This window comes from Ischnura elegans, chromosome 5 (genome assembly GCF_921293095.1).
Source record: "Ischnura elegans chromosome 5, ioIscEleg1.1, whole genome shotgun sequence".
Lineage (NCBI taxonomy): Eukaryota > Metazoa > Arthropoda > Insecta > Odonata > Coenagrionidae > Ischnura > Ischnura elegans.
This window is the reverse complement of record NC_060250.1, coordinates 39042488-39060351: the sequence shown is the minus strand read 5'-3', so window position 1 is coordinate 39060351 and position 17864 is coordinate 39042488. Positions and strand designations below refer to the sequence as shown.

At 39.4% G+C, this 17864-nt stretch overlaps 1 protein-coding gene across 1 annotated transcript in view; it reads right to left on the bottom strand.

The window, feature by feature from the left end:
• Window positions 1–17864, bottom strand: part of LOC124159670 — a 309866-nt gene that overhangs the window by 171095 nt on the left and 120907 nt on the right. The window contains exons 6-8 of the mRNA XM_046535577.1: window positions 3504–3635; window positions 1854–1969; window positions 1382–1640 (exon numbers count right to left, since the gene is read on the bottom strand). Coding sequence (XP_046391533.1) covers window positions 1382–1640; window positions 1854–1969; window positions 3504–3635 — 507 coding nt within the window. The remainder of the gene's footprint in view (window positions 1–1381; window positions 1641–1853; window positions 1970–3503; window positions 3636–17864) is intronic.

Below are 17864 nucleotides of genomic sequence, written 5' to 3'. Positions count from 1 at the left end.
CAAGGTTTTAGCTCATTCAGTTGCTTTGCAGGCAATGCTAATCATGAAATGCATGGACTAACTGTCACAGAAGTAATCACTCGTTCCCCTGAATCCAGGGGGGCAGAGGCAATGGAACGATCCGGCAGAATTGATGCACATGAAGTTGTCACCGCAGGAGTTGGGCGCGGCACATTCGTTCATGTCTGAGCAAGTCTTACGGGGGTCACCCGTGTGCCCGATGGGGCACTCACATCGATAACTCCCGGGGGAGTTGAAACACAAAGCACCACGGCCACAGGGAGATGATGCACTGACACCGCTCTCAGCACACTCATCAATATCTAGTCAAATCATCATATTTTCACATGGGAGAATCAGTAAGAGAGAAAGGACCCACAAAAATAACCCATATTAATGTTATACATATATCACATCTAAACAATGACTCGTTGTCTACAAGCAAACAACACAATGCACTCATCTGAATCTAATATGGAATTCTAGGTAAACTCACACTGGCATGTGGCAACCCATATCTTTGAAGGAAATGAAGTTACATGTTCAAACAAAGATATCGAAGGAATTGGGTTTCATCTCAGCCATTCAACATTTGAATTTTTTTAATGTTGACATTTGGGTTTCAATTCAATGCATTTTATTAGGATTCCAAAAGTGAAGCCTCTTTTGATTAATACATCCTTAGATTCCGATGAATACAGTATTCTATGTTAGTTCGTGCAAATACAGTTAAATGCCTATTCTATAGAAAAAAAAATGAGATACAGTTTAAGATTACAGCAAGTTGGTTAATAACAAATTGGTGAAGTTAGATTGGTAATTTTTTTAAACACTGAGGTATTAAAATTAAATAATAACAAAATCTCTGGGTCTATCCATGGCACCCAAGGAATGAAGAGATTCACATTAAGAACAATGGCTAGAAAGCATCTACAATACTTTTAATTTGCTTTTACACTAACAAAAGAAAGTTAAAACTGTAAACACAAGTTATCTGTAGACCAAAGAATACATCTAAGTCATGCAAGCACAAAAATCAACACCACAATAACAACATTGAACCTAAACTATTTGAATACCAAATAAATCTCCATTGCAACATCTAAGGTGTTAACGAAATCAATAACATCAAATAGGAACAGTAGCAGCAACAGCAATTAACAGAACACATTAATAGTGTCAGTTTTTCATAGTAGCAAGACCAATTAACAGGAAAGAATACATTACCTTTGCCAAGTAATGATAGAAAAGAAGGCACACAATTCAACATAAAAATTTGAATAGATGGGAGACATTCAGACAGAAGCATACATATATTAGTAACCCAATGAGTAAATAAGCCAAAGATATTTAGTGATAGATGAAAAAAAGTAATATTTACCGGCGCAGCCACTAAAGGGATCACCATTATATCCTGGTACGCATGCACATCGAAAACCTCCTTCGACATTGCTGCATAACGCATTTCTTCCACATGGCGAGCGAGCCCGACACTCATCCATATCCCGACATCCTTGTCTGCTGTGTGGATCTCCCTCAAAACCTTCAGGACAAGAGCATCTGTGACCTCCGACCTCATTTGTGCATCGAGCATTAGGCCCACAAGCATTACGATCCTTGCATTCATCTTTGTCAGCACACTACAAAAATGAACAGTAATCATTGAAATTCAACCTGATCACCTACAGCAATATTTCACAAATACTACAATTAAAATTGATTCATGATCAGTAGAATAAGGTTAAATAATTAAAAACCTGAACTAGAGATCAAAATAATGTTAATTTTAACATCAAGAACATTAGAAGACTGCAGAAACATTTTATTAACAATATTATCTCTTTGGTACTTACCCCATCATAAGGATTCCCAATGAATCCGTCAAGGCAAGCACAAGTGTAATTTCCAGGCAAATTTATACACTGAGCATTCAGACCGCAGGCATTAGGATTCTTACATTCATCCACATCTGAAAGAAAACGGGAAATATGCACCTTAACTTCTTGAAAAAATCTTTGAGTGAAATTGCTATTCATTTTTCATTTTCCTTCAGCTATGAAAAGTGCAAATATGTTTCTAAAGTTCATTCAGCATTAAAATAAGGCTGAGGAAAACATTGCTTCTCTTAAACAAACGTTAAGTTTCTTCAACAAGTATAATTTATCTGGAGGGTAATGGGATTATTACCGGATTCAAACATTCGGAACTTCAAGATTTAATAACATAAAACAAAACCGTGAACGTTTAAGCAATGAATCATGCTGACGAAATGCTCAGATAGCACCAAAGGGAAACTATCCATTCTGAATAATACGCGAAAACTCATGTTACAACTACTCCAATGAGGTGAGCAAGCCATAAAACTTAGATACAAATACCTTATTTTCGCCAAATTGCGGACTTACGCCATCAAGTTCGTACAAATTCTTTTCGATAAATAAAGTCGGCAAATGCCAAGTAAAAGCAAAAAAAATATTCAGAGAATGAAAACGATTACTTAAATCTGCAAAAAATGAGTAATAATTGTAACAGGATCACACACTCTAAGATGATTGGCAAAATAACTTCACACTCAAACGTGAAAACGCCTGGGCGACTCAGGAACAAAACATTTGAAATGGCCGCAGCAAAGTTTATTTGTTTACGTTCACTTTTTTTTAAAAAGAAGTACCCCCAGCCGCCACGGACCCCATCCAGCAGCACCAACATAATGGTTCGCTCACGGTTATTTAAATGGAAAAACACCTACGCCCACATGTAATTTTACCGTATTCGGAGGAAAAAAATGGGGCAAAATGGTATGGCGTCAACCACCTTCAGGAAACTCCGCGACCATTTCAAATTAATGAGTTTTCTAGCCGGTAATTTTTAATATAAAAAAAATTACGAAGCGGACACGTGAAAATGCCTGGGCGACTCAGGAACAAAAATTTCCAGTTGACTTCCACGTCGCTGATGTTTCCCTATCGCTATCGTCATTTTATCGCCGTCCAACCTTGAATGAAAATTCATATAAATATTCATGTCATGGTGGTAGGATACTTTATCCCACCACTTTTTATCGGGAGAGCATATGTAAAAGCATATAATATGAATAATTATCTTTCAATGTGAAAAATATAGATACAGCTGGGCAGCATATTTAATCATTTCGTCTCTATAAGAGTCTCCAACTACAGTTACAGAAAGCTACAGCTTAATAGTCGATGCAAAATATCGTTCAGTCTGTTCACGATATGGGTTGACAGTATAAGGTATTTGTAAGACACTCATGATGTCTGGGATGGTGTCAGCTCAGAAAATGAGCATCGGACGGTTAAATGGAAATATTTGATTCGCAGAATAAAAAAAAACACGATATAACTTTTGATGGTGATATTGATTGGAAATTTGAGTGTTATCGCTTTGAATTAAAATTGTGTATTTCGACTAACCGCACTTCAAGTTTGGTAAGATATCAAACATGAGGATGTTAAAGGCTGCAGAGAGAAAATTAAACTTACCCAAACATTCTTCCTCTCCATCTCCATAGAATCCTGGTAGACATTTGCACACAAAATGGGCTGGAAGGTTACAGCATTCTGCATTTGCCACGCATCGACTGGCCAAAACTGGGTCTTGGCATTCATCGATGTCTGTAAGGAAAACGTAAGACAAATTACTTTATGGTGATTAAGATGGTTAAAATAGTCTACTTTCTCTGAGTAAATACGTTCGTAAGAAAAAATGGGGCATCAAGAATTAAATAATACCTACACCTTTCCATGATTTCTTAAGATAAAATAATTTAAATAAATAACACAATTATTTTTACTTGATTTAATTCTCGTCCTGTTATGACGGCGCTATTTCGTCGAGCTACCATTATTAATAAAAGTAAAAATATTTCATTGACGATTCTATTGGATCCATTTGGACGCAATCATAAAATAGTAACGCAAAATAAATTATATTGGCACTTCCATCAAAGACCGTACAACGCCATGAAAATTAATACTAGAGCCCTAATTAGAGAATAATTAACATTAATGAAGGACACAAGGTTAATTGTGCCTGAGCAACACCGTCGTTTTATTTTCAGCAAACAAATCGAAAAATCACCCCGATCTCAGCATAATGAACTAATTAAAATAGGCAGCATTCGTTGGATTTGCAACATGGCGATAATTTAAAAGCCTTTATGACCATTATAATAAATTTTGTCAGTTTCCTTCAAAAAATAATTCACAAACCACCCGCTCGTCAAAACTAAAGATTTGTACTGAAATGTACAATCAGTAAAGAAGAATTCATATACTTTATTCATTACCAAAGATCGACTGCGTATACTTAAGCGAAATACCCGGAACTCAAGATTTCACTTATATAAACGTATACATATGGACGAAAACGCTTACGGCAGCATGAAAAAAAGCAAGACAAAGACACGACGTCATAAGAGATCAGGTATACAGTTTCGTTGAAGATAATTTCTCCTGGACAGCAGCCATATAAGCAGACACAGAACTGAATATGTGGGTGCGTGATTTCTATTCGCGAGCCGCGCGAGATACCGTATCGACTTAGTTGGGCGGTTGGCCAAAATAGGATATGTGTTTCGTTCGATTCGATCCGCTTGACAGAAGCATTTCAAACGTGTAAAGCGTCACAATACCTCGCTAACTCCATCGTGCCCATGGCAGTGAGCAAAAAGGGAAGGTGTACAATCTGAGTCATCCAAACTCAGAATATTTGAACACGATGAATGCGCTGTTATGAACACGTATGGATTTAAGAGATGAAATAATTATAACATCGTAAAAATATGCGTTGACGCCACAATTACAATACCTCACTAATTGTCAAGGAGAAAAGGAAAGTCTAGGTTAAGAAAAAATAAACAAGGATGGAAAGAATTCTTCCCAGGAAGTTTACAGCGTACCTACATTAACGAAAAAAACGCTCGGAGAAATCACCCTCAGACGCCACATTGCGTATCAGTGCTAACTATCAAGACAGGGGACGTGGATAGGATTAAATGGACAGTGATCTGGAAAAGAGGAGGGTGTTGAGGAATTTTCATCAAAATTAAACTGTCGCCATGGCTTTGAAATAGCTGCGATGCGTGAGTTTGCAAACAAATATGTTTTCTTTTTTTTTGTAAAAGCTCAGTGAGAACGGTCTTCTGTTATATTTTGATGAGCACATAACATAACACATAATTGATGAGATAAAATACGGATTTGTTTAAAGAATTTAGCAATACTTAACCAGGATCTGCGATTAACCAGTCACTCATATCATCGTCTCCCTCATGGCTTATTCGATCGCATATCAGCATAGTACTTTCTGCCAAAGCAATTATCATTTCTAAACAGTGTCTCATCCTCGGGGTTGATAAAAATTACTATAGAATACGCAAAAACAGTTAACTTCATCTTTTTGTTACTGACTATATCGCACGGTCTCTCGTAAACAATTGCATCAATTTCCTTAAAGAAATCATCATTCGAGAAAAATCTGAGGGCCGTGGGGCTCAAAAGCAATAGGAAATAGAACGCCTACCGTTGGTGACTTCAACGACCGGATCGCAGATCGCAATAGCAGAAAAAATGGAAAAGCTGAAGCAAGAGTCGAGGCATTTCCTCCGGTAATAATTAGATAGAATAGCATTGAGGAACCCATATTAGGAATTCTAAGATTCTTCAATGTAAGTAACATGCAATAATATTTTCCTTTCAATGGAACAAGTGAAAACATCAATTGACTAACTCCTGATATCATTACCGAAATCGCTTTTACCTTCCCTCTACAATAACCAGCACATGTGACTCACAGGGGAATTGTGAGTGCTTATTTTTCCTGGCTAATTTTCATCTTGAGACTTCTCCTGGCCGGCCTCCGTGGCGCCGGGGTAACGTCCCCGACAGCCAATTTCGCGGTGGCGGGTCTGAATCTCGCCTGGGTAGATTTTCCACCACCCAGGACATGGATGTATTTTATTTTCAAACAAGTAAATTATAAAAAAGGGCAATCTGGCCCTAAATTTGCATGTTATAAAGACGACATTATTATTATTTAAAAAAAAATTTCACAGCATTTTTGCTGGTTTTAGGCGAGGTACGGGTATTATATTAATATTATTATTATTAATATTATTATTAGTATTATTGTTATCTTGTTCCATGATTCACAGCATAACTCAACAAAACACGAGTAAAAGCGTTCAAAAATGACTACGACCCAGCTAACTATGAAAATGTAACTCTAATTCAAAATCGATCAAATTTCACGCTGATTCCTCCGTAAATTCATTTCGGTCCCTTGCTAATATTGTGCGCCAACTTTGCCAAAAAGGACTCTTATCTCTAGATATGTGCTCCCTAAGATTACTGATTCGCTTTTTCTCCAGTCTCTATATGGGCACCAAAGATGTTCTTGGTAAGTGAAAAAAAGCACCGGGTCGCCTCCGAGCGTCCACGATAATCTTGCCCCCAGGGAGGAAACGAGTTCCGCGGGACTCCCTCGCAGAATTTCCCAGCATCCTCCTCTCCCCCAACGGATGGTTCCGCGGTGGCAAAACCATCGCCCCCCACGGTCGAGAGGGGGTGGGTGGGTTGGGGGAGAGGACCATCGCCCTGCCAACGGCCTCTCCCTCCCCCCCCCCCCTACCTCGCGGAACCCGTTCCCACGGCGGCAACCATCGCCCCCGCCGCCCCACAAGGCAACACCACCACCCCCCGCGCCATTCACGACGTCTGACGAACGCGAAGACGCCAGAGAGCTGCCAATAAGTTCCTCACGCAGGGCTTTTGAGACCCCCATGCCTTCTTCTTCGCAAATATATAGTGGTGTTTTCGATAGTAATATATATTTTATTTATGATTCGATTTCTTTTACTTCTCCTCAATAGTAAACTACAGAATATCGTGAGTTGATTTCATTTTTCGAGCATCAGAAAAAATTTTCTAGTTGTACCCTTACGACTTTCATGTTTTTACTGGTATGGGTTGTCTCCCACGCCATCGAGGCAGAGGGGATTGAGCTTTACCCTACCAGGCCAATCTAAGCACGAACGTAAATGGTAAACATTAACAACCAACAGACATTGATGATTATCAATCATCGACAATCGGAAACCATTGACAGTGAATAATTGGATAAACTTTTGAAATTCGATTCGAAATTAAAGTCGATGGATTAATTTATGCTCTTAAAAATTGGGGACAAAAATCACCGTTCGAAAAAGTCAACAATGGTAAAAACGGTAGGATGAATAAACTCTTCGCGGATTAGAATTGAATTGCATCAGTCACCAACTTTTTGAAACGCTTGTTCTGAACGGACGTGCGTTAAGCGCCCCTAATGGAACAGAGCTGGTGAGAAACTGGTTAATTATTGCTAGTTAAAAATTGTAAAGTATTAGCTACAGGCCAGTTTTCTCCAGTAACTGGTAAATCTTTTAAAATTGAGAGATAAATGATGAATCAAGAGGCAAGGAACTAGAGGGCCCAAATAATTTCTAAAAGCACTTATCAGAAAATGGTGAAAATGACCAGTAACTGATAGAATGCACCAGTGATTTTTGAAATTTGACCGGTAACCGGAGATTTTCAGCAGTAGTTGGACAATATGGACTAGATGCTGGAGTAAAATGTTGGATTAACCAGGGAGAGGAAGGAGGAGAATAGGATTTTTAGATAGAATGAAAGGGAATGGGCCTCATTGTGATTTTAAGAGGGAAGTCCACGGAAGGTGGGGAAACTGCTGGAATACTTCTTGAGTACTCCGTAGAAACCTATCTCAATCGATAGAATACTTTTAATAATAATAAAAAGGGCCAGCAGAAATCATTGCCAAGCTTATTTATGCTATTTCAGTCAAAAATCATACCCAAAATTCCAGGTAAAAATACATTAACTTAGCCTTACTTTCCCTGGGAAAAAATACTGACTATATCGTCAGAGTATGAAATGCATTTACGAGCAAGTACAGCACGAACCTAGAGATCTCATTAGTCCCTTAATCGGTAGAATGCGTTAATAATATTACACTCCAGTACTTTTCATACAGGGCGAGCCATTGCCTATAATCTTATCTCGCGCGGTGTACTCTGGGAGCCGGTTCGGACTCGTCGCTTCTTCCGCGCCCGTTTACATTCTAATGAGAGGTAAATCTCGTGACGGTCGCAAAGGAGGATGGGAAGGGATCCTCCCGTCACCCACCCGGCCGCTCTCGAGTGAACCAATGGGTCGCTGACCCCCACATCGGAGGCATCGTAAAAGAGACTTGGAGAAAATAAATATAAAAATACGCGCGCGGGGCGTGAGCGACGGAGACACCGGGCCCGGGGCGGCGGGAGTCGCAGCCGGGAATGCCAGCGAAAGGAGAAGAGACGGGAAAATATTTCGCCAGGAAGTAATTTCGAACAGGGTGATGCCCTCCTCGGCGATAGGGAAGGAAGAAGTCCTCACACACCTTACGTAAATCCGTGAAACGCGTCCAATTCCCCATTGTATTAGGCAGATAATTACTATAGGTGGTAAATTTTGAAATAAATTTCAAAGTTTCATTCAAAATACTATTCATTCTCTCGTTGCGATGAATGCATTCCAATGCAGGCATATTTATAAACATCGACTGTACTTCCGGCCATTTATTTGTGGCGGCGGGGTTAAGTCCTTGACCTGCCACACAAGAGGTCGCGGGTTTGAGTCCCACCTGGATTGGTTGTCCCCAACAAAAGATTCATGTGAGTTTAATTGTTTGATTAGAAACTCCGATGTAAAGGCCAGTGGTGCTTTTTATGGTGGTGGGGGAATAAATAAAATTTTTAGAATGAATTAATCATTACTGACGACGAGTAGATAATCTCGAGGAAAAATTAATAATGCCTTGCTAGTTATTTTTTAATTTAAATACTTGTTTTAATCTTCTCTTCATATTGATTCGTTGGCGTAAAAATCAGACTGGAGAACTGATACGGAGCGGGTTCCAGGTAAAAGAATCTTCTTCATATTTTCCCCCTCCATTTTCCGTCATTTAAAATTTAGCATTTGAAAATCGATATTATTCAGCCCTGATAGCTTTTTTACTCACTGAGTGTATGAATTAAGGCTAGATTTTATTTTTGGAAAGGGTATTCATAAAATGTATTTGTTCCATAAAGGTTAAACTGTTTCATGTAGTTTTACTCCAAGCAGTTTTTCTTTAGTTGAATTGTCTATGTTTTCCCTGCGTAAAAATTCAAGCATAAACTTATGCTGTCAGCTATATAATTGTTTATTACTTTTTTCCGAACCTTACCTCATGCGAGTAGCTATGCCTTATCACAATAAATGGGGAAGGGGGGAACTCAAGCGAGGAGAGGCGCTCAATGGAAAGGTTCCTATAGTGTAACTTTGGGTAAATCCGGCCCTGACTAGATAGCGGTAAGGCTTGGGGGAAAATCTCGAATCCACTCACCCGCTCATGTAACGCGGTGACTCGTGGTTCAATCATCTTCCCTCTTACTTTTCTCGTTTTCTCTCTCTCTCCTAGAGTTACTTCGTAACCATCCAAGCATTCGAAGAAATCACGCCGATTGCCGTCCATTCACTCGCCACCACAGCAGTGTCCTTTCACAAAGTGCCCGACGTGTGCCGTTTTTGAGCGGCTTATGTAATTGGAGCTCTCGCCATAAACAGAAGCAGACTCTGTTCAATTGGTGAGAATCGAAAACTTTCTCCCATTTTGTTCCACCCGTGCGTCGGAGGGGATTGTGCCGGTACATAGCCTTTTTTACGAGCTTCTAAGACCGAATTACTGAGTAGGCGCAAGGAGAAATTAAACGCGGAACACATATGGTACTACCCAGTCTCCCTAGGTGACCTTTTGGCTGACATATACATAGTTATAAAATAGAATGATGGCTGAACATATTATTTTCATTGGTACGTTTGATAATAATTCCCAGAATTTACGGCGAACTAATTTATTGGACGTAATTTATGTAACATGGTTGATGAAATTTTCTTTTGAGAAGCATTTAAGGAGTAAAAACAGTAATCCGGAATGGTTAGCCATAGATTCAATAAATTTTCCCAGAATCTATATCGCGATCCCTTCCCATGATATGGAGTATTGGAACTATGCTTGCGTGAACTCTCTTTTTTTATATAGGTACTTAAGTACTCTGGATGTGTTTATTTCCCAAGCCATGCACAGGCCCTGATGAAATCAGGTTCAGAAAAAAAGGATCAATGATAGATTTATTACTGAAGGGAATGAAAAAAATTAAGAATGGAACCGAATACAATGGAAAAGAAATAACATCTGGGGAAGTGCGTGCGCTTCACGAGAATCACGTAGGAAGAATCCTTCACGTTGTAGCAAACATTGACAAAAACAGTTAGTCATGGACGCTGGAAGCAACGTAAAGACGCAGCATATGGCTGATAAACTTTCGATGCTGAAATCAACATTGATGCTTGCATTCAAGTTTCGTGTACTGCGTAGTTTACGCTTTGGCAACGGATGTGAGTTGAATATTTACATTGCTAAACAACTTTTCTTAGTCGGATCAACGATCTATATCACACTTGTAAACTATCCATTACACACGCTTTAAATCAGCCTTAATTCCTCGACCTCACCATCCACATCTCGTCTCATTGATTTTAGGCGGTTCCTGGCTTACATTTTGGAGGAGAAACGCAGTGCAGGGGTGCAAATACAATGTTGAGTCTATAATACGAGTATAATTACGAATATAATTACGAGCTGAATGAAGTTGCCGGACATCTGGATAGATGATTTCGAAATTCTTATTAAATTTGAAATTTCCTAAACAAGGGCTTTTAATGCGAATTCTTAACCGTTTGTAAATTTGAAAACTTAAATCATAAAAATCGGGAAAAAAATGAAGCACTAAATCACAAAACAACACACCACTCTTTTTATACATATTGTTATCTACTATCACTTGGAATTTTCCCAATTAACTCATGCTTAAATAAATTCAAATATCCATTGACAGAAAAAATTGAAGAAAAACTCTAGCATCCCCAAAAATATACATAAAAACTGTTAGTCCTAAATTCGAAGCCTAAGCCTAATTCATGTAAAAAGTATTATTTCGTGAGTAAACGAAGTACCATCAGCAAAGTAACTGAGAAAATTGCCTCCGACAGGGCAAGGCAAAGGAAAAAAGAAGGGTGCGGCTTCCCCCCAGCTCTAAAAGCACTCCCTGGAAGCTCTTAGAATTCTACTTCCGGGTATAAGTCCGCCTTCATCCAGTTGATAACACGGTATGCATGAGCGTGTACTTACATACGCTTCTCATGGAGTGGTTCTCATACTCGCATTACCTATCTTCCCTTAATTAAAAGATATGACCGACCATAGGTGCCACGGCAATTTTTTCTCTCCATCTTAACGAATACGCCACCACTCTAGGCGTGAGAGAAGTGCCTTCAACGGCTACGGAAGTTGAATGAGACTTGACGACCCTTTCAGAATAGCGAGCGCGCGTCGTCGAGCAATTTCCGAGGAGGATGGGAGGGAGGAGATTTAATGAAACGAGAGAATTTCGCCGGCGGGGAGAGAGAGAGAGAGGAATAATAATGGAGGAATGGGAAGATGGAGGATGACTAAGGCTGAGAGAAGACGACCTACGAAGGAGCGTAAGCAGAGTGATACAAGATTGTTCGTAGGGGGAGCGTACGACGAAAGCTTGGCTATTAGGTCTATTTTAGGTACTGGAGATTTAGGGGAAATCTGAAAACTAATTGTTAATAATAAAAATTGTTAAATAGTACTTTCTGGTATGCATACGTCATCTCCATCTTCACTCATAGAATATAAAAGTATAATAGAGACGAATGGAGATAAGGGAAAGCCCAAGGCATATCAAAATAATTATTTATTATAAGCATAGTTTTCACTTCACTTATAGTTCACTTTTCGGTACTCATAAGCTATCTCCACTCCTAGTACATAAATAAAAAATCGAGAAGAATAGATATAAGGTAAATTCCAAGGAATACATCCACATCGAATGACTGAAATAAATGTATCGTTAACAATATTCAGGAAAAAATAAGCCATTTATCAGTGATTAGCTACAAGTGAACGCGTAGTTTAGTTTCAGATTTTATGGAAATCAAACCGAAACTTGAAACCATGACTTAATTAAAAGGTTGGAAAAATAATAAGTAATCCAATCTATTTTTTAGGTGAGAAATCAAGAAACTCTGATCGGTTACTCATTATATAGTTAACATTAATTTTACGTTTTTACAGAAAAATATAAAAAAGGCGGCGATGTTATAAGCAGTTACACTCACGATGAATGTGTCATTATTCAATGCTCTCGTATGCTAATGGTAGCGAATTTGTGTCCAGGGTGGGTACGAAAAAAATCTGTATAACATTTGTCTTCCTCATCCTTCAATTAAAGGAGAAATGTAGTTAGTGTATGAGATCATCTCCATGAGAAGCATACTTAGACTTGCATGCCTAGTGCGTTGTCAGTGGGGTGGCCTTTTGTTTTAGATGTTAAATTAGTAACCAAATTATCATGTCCGATGGTCTAGTCAATGAAATTGGCTACGATATCCATCTAATCCGTGGCATAGAACGATCGAACGGGAGCATTGGCATCTACATGTTGTGCGAGCTATTCCTCGGCAATCGACGCCCACCGACAAGCAACGAACGATGATCGATTGATCGAACATGAGCATTGGCATTCAACTATTGTGCGGGCCGTTCCTAGGCAAGCGACAATCGACGAATGTTGCCCATCGAAAACTGTCAAGGGATCTCGATTCGGTAATCGGTTTTCCGAAAAATATCACCAGTAGAGAAGCCAGGAATTTCGTTCGGGGAAGGGGGCATATGCGTACCCAGCGAGGGGCAGGGGTAGCGGGGGTGGGGGGGGGGAGATGCCCTCCCCCCTAGAAGCAAAAATCGCAAAAGTCTTTAAGCAAAATCAGTACTGAATTGAAACGAAAGTATTCGACAAATTTTCTTTAAACCCACGAAAAATTATATGTATTAGTATAAGATATGTAACTAAAATAAAACTATATTTACAAGAAAATAATCTCATAAAATAATAAAGCGCTGTTATAATTGTCTTTAAATGTTGGTTTCAATCACCTTTTCCATGCTAAAATGTCACAACTTGATTTTTCCCCTAGTTATGACCCTGGGTACGCCCTTGGAAGGAGGGGATCCAAAACCAGGGGGAAACGTATTGAAAAACAGATTAATAATAGTGGGTTTTAAACTAGTTTTGACTCTTTTCACAATCGAAAAAACTTCAAGTTTCAAATAAATATTTCGTAAATTCATGATTTTTTTTAATATTTGGTTTTCTTAAATGATGACGCTCAATAATGTTTTTTTCCTATATTTCGGGGGGAAGGAGGGGTGTTCCGGACCCCCCAGACCCTTCAACTTCGCTACGCCACTGCCCATCACGACAATGGGAGTCGATCGATAAATTTCCGTCACCGAAAGTGGATGAGAGTGAACACGTTAAAAAAAAAGTCACCCGTGGAACGACCCTGCGAAGGAAAGGCGAGAAGGAGAGGGGGAAGCGGAAGAAAGCAAAAGGAGAGGAGGAATGGGAGGAGAAAGGAGGAGGAGAAGCAAGGGAGTTAGGGAGGAGGCGATGGCGGAACCGTTAGTCCACGGGGAGAGTAAACTTTGCGCGGGGGTAAATGACCTTCCTCCTTCCAGCCATCGGCGGGGAGGACTCGCAATACTACTGACAGAGGCCCTTTTTTCCATCTCTCTCCCGCGCGGGCGAACAAAGGAAGGTAAGAAAGGAAGGGAGGAGGAGGAGGAATGTCAGTACGTGGAGGATGGTCCTCCAATCGGAAGGGTGGGGTGGGATGCTCCCAAAGGAGTGGGGGGGGGACGTAATTAATGCGATGCAGAATTATATCATTCTTATTCCGAAGGATAAGTATACGGGGAGGGACGACGGATGTCAAGGAAGCGTTTACGATGAGGAGGGACCTAATGACAGGTGAGCTTAACTGAAATGTTTCAGAGGAGATTGGCAACCGATAATTTTTCAAGCCTATGAAACGAAGCCTTTTGGAAAGTGAATGATCGCTTCGTTTCCGCACGTAAATTGATAACGCCTCGCATAGAGATTAAAGATGTCTATTTTTCTGGTACAGTTTCGGTTGTGAATACAGTATCGAAAATTCATGGTTTAGATGAAACCACACGGATTTAACGTAACTGGTGGAGTATCTTTGAGACATATTCTCAAACTGAATGTTGACGTTAGATCAGAAAGCGAGTTTAATGTTAAAATACTAGATCACAAAAAATTTTCTTAGGCTGTGCAATTTTTTTCGATATTACACAATTTGTTCTTGATTTCTGTATTAATTTTCTGTATTTCTGCATCGATACAGGCAACCGTCACTTCACTGAGAAACATCAGAAAGTGAAATGAAGAAGGTAACCCGACTAATTGAAGACGAAAGCTGTGAGCCTGGACTATTATAATTACAAAATATGCCTCCCCAGAGAATGGAAAATAGATCGTAAAATTATTGAAGTTCTAGAGTTAAAAAAAACCTTACCCACTATAAGCCTAATGCAACATATTATTCGTTCAGGCTTATGCGCCATAGGATACGATAACAACTTGCTCTAAAACTTTATTATATGCCTCTATTCGAGACAATTTTACTAGGATCCCACACAAAATGTATTAGCACCATAAAATACACTCGCCTTGCTTTAAAATTTTGCGCATTTTCCTTTTTTAAATGCATAGTTTTCGGCCATTTATGGAGGTTGGAGACTGACTACAATTGATCTCGTTCGCAGTGTTTATTAACCAGCTATCAATTATTTTGAATCCAGTAATCTCACAACTTGTGATAATATTCGGCATCGGAGTATATCAGGTTACCAATGCATGGTTATTCTGTGCCAAAAATTACCCATTGAATCAGTCTGTGCCTTAATATCATGTGTTAAGAGGACAATTACCTCTTGCTCGACCGATCTTTTTCGAATACGGATAAACCGCTTAACATTTATGTCATGATATTGAAAATTTCATGGCACCTATACGAAGACAACCGTTGCCAACATTTTACATTTCCACAAATTTCAACATTTTATCTTTCAAATTTTTATCAAATGTGATTATTTAATATTTCAGTTTCAGGAAAATGCTATACAGGATTTAATCTGATTACTCTGAAAAGTTCGTTATGTCAGCATAAGTTTTACCCCAGTGATCCGTCACCAAAAAAAGACAGGTCAAAATGATGCGTTGAGAATTTCGTACACAAGAGATTCCAACGTTCCGCCGCATTCTATACTTCCTCTTCCTTCCCATCCCTTCATCTGATCCTCTGGGAACCGAAAGCCAAAGCCAGTCCACGATCGGAAAAATTACGATGGCCCAAGATCGTGCCTCTGTGGTATGCGGGGGTCGGGGAGGGGGAGGTTGGAGAGGAGTCCGCGGAATAGGGATGTTGAGGAGAAGATACCATGAGAGTGGAGGAAAGATACAACCCCATTTTATGAAAGCATTCTAATTCTTCCCCTACCACCCAAGATATCTTCCACACACCAAAGTTCCCGGAGATCCAGATCTTTTAATTCGACGGATTCGGAATTGCGTCCACTCGGGAAGCTTTTTTTTTCTTTCACTCAAAATTGCCGCGGTGGAAGCTACACGGATGGCAATTTTCGCCCGGGAGAAATCCACACGGATTGAATTCATCGCTTGGAGACACGCACTATTTTAATATTCAAATAAAAATTCATGAGGTGGATCAAGTTTTCGGCAAAAAATGCAAATAAGGGTTGTGTTGAAACAAATATGGGGAAGTTAGAAATGAAAATATCTGGCTGAGTTCATGGGAGGGGATACACACAGCTCAAAAATGCTGGAAGCAGTGAAATATGCTTTTTGAAGGTTAAAATCACCCAAAGATTACCGACGACTATTAATTTATGAAAAAACAGAGGTTACTCGAGGTTAGTAAAGAAGAAATTTAGGTAATTCCTTGATCGATAGTCCCTTAGCGATTACGGGCTACAAAATCTGTCACCGTGGTTTAATACCTAGTCTTCCGCCTGAAATACAGCCAACTACTTGATCTCTTACAAATTAATTCTCTATTAAAACGACCAGTTGTACTTACAAAATGATTTATGTGAAATTGAAAGGATGTCTGTAGTTTCTAAAGATATATCATTCGCTTTTATTCCGTGGTTCAACAAATTTGGGAGCTTCAGGAAAAGTGTTTGCTTAAATTGAACTAACTCCAGTCATAAATTTTTTTTCATTATTATTCTCTGGGGTCGAAAATCATGCATTATGCACCTTATATGCTTGTGTGCTGAAAAGAAATCACCCATTAGCGTCGCCCGTGTTGAACGAAGGGCTCTATGGTGACTTAGCTGATGCGAAGTTCAAATAAATGGTGAGTAAAAGGGAAACCTTTTCTCCGAGCATCGAGAGAAAGTCAGCCATGACTTATAGTAATATCCGAGGGAATAAAGAATTTCCACCAAAAATGTTAACCGGAAAGCTTGACAATGATAGTTATACGGGATAACGCATGATCGAAGACATGGACGGTCGATAAAGTCGAGGAAGATATAAAGGAGATGGGAGCTGACCATAAATAGTGTCACGTCGTTTGGGTGAATAAGGATGTCCTGTGGCACACCTATACGTTTCGTGACATGAAAGGAGCCAGGGGTTTGGTTGATCGTGACGCTGGGGTGATGAGCTGAGTCATCCGTCGCCGCCGCTCTGTCTTCATGAACTGGCCAGACGTCGCTATGGGGACGGACAAATCCATCGGGAAAGATTTTTATTTACATTTTAACTGGATAGTTCTACTTCAATCGCGATCTTAAATCTACGAACTACAATTGGCACCCAAGAAAGAATTATATTGCAAGATGATATTTTAAACTCGCTATCCGGGTCATATAAGGTGGCACGATGGATTTTGGGGACATTGTGCGCACAAAACGTTCAGGCGATCGTTATTTTTGAGATAAAGTCGATAATTTCACGATTTATCAAGAGAAAAATAATCTCTCACGAAAATTTAACTTGGAACTTGCACAGAATAGAAAATGAGTTTGGAAATGTACTAAAAATACAACATTTCAGAACGAAAAAGAAGAGTTTAAAATTACAAGTTTCTCCCGCTGTTATGCTCAACGAGCATGGCGATACCTCCGCTGCATAAACGCTGTTGAGGCGATTGTTGAGCGTTTATGCAGTGGAAGTATCGATGGGTCAGTGAACAATGTCATGCGTAAAGAAGTAAAGTTAACATAAAATAAAACAAATGAAAACTTAAGCACCGGTAAGTAATTAGTATTTAATTTCTCCCCGTGATGGTATAAAAAGAAATAGTATTCCATAAAACTGAGCGCGCAAAATAAGTCAAAAACTTGAAAAATTTTGATCTCAAATGAAGAGGGCAACGATGGCAACGTCGGAAGATGAAAAATTGTCTACCTCGGTCAATAATGCTCCACAAAACTAAGCGAAAGGATTTATCGTCCAGAACTCCCTAGAGATCAATGAAGTCCTCTTCAGTCAGATCATCACGCACGCAAACGAAGTGTTACTTTTGTTTTGCAATATGAAGAGAGTCAAGAAACTTGGCAACACGTTATAATTCATCATGGTTGATTTTTATGGCGCAACAGGAGAGGGAAATCAAGGATTTATTCGAGTATGTTTACATGCGTCGTTTAACTAAGGAAAATCATGTGTGGGTGTACTGCTGATACACTGAAACTAATGCTCAGACGAAAAAACGAATTTGATCCCAAAACAATGAGATCTTAATAGAAAAGCAACAGTACTTAAGGGAGAAATTTTT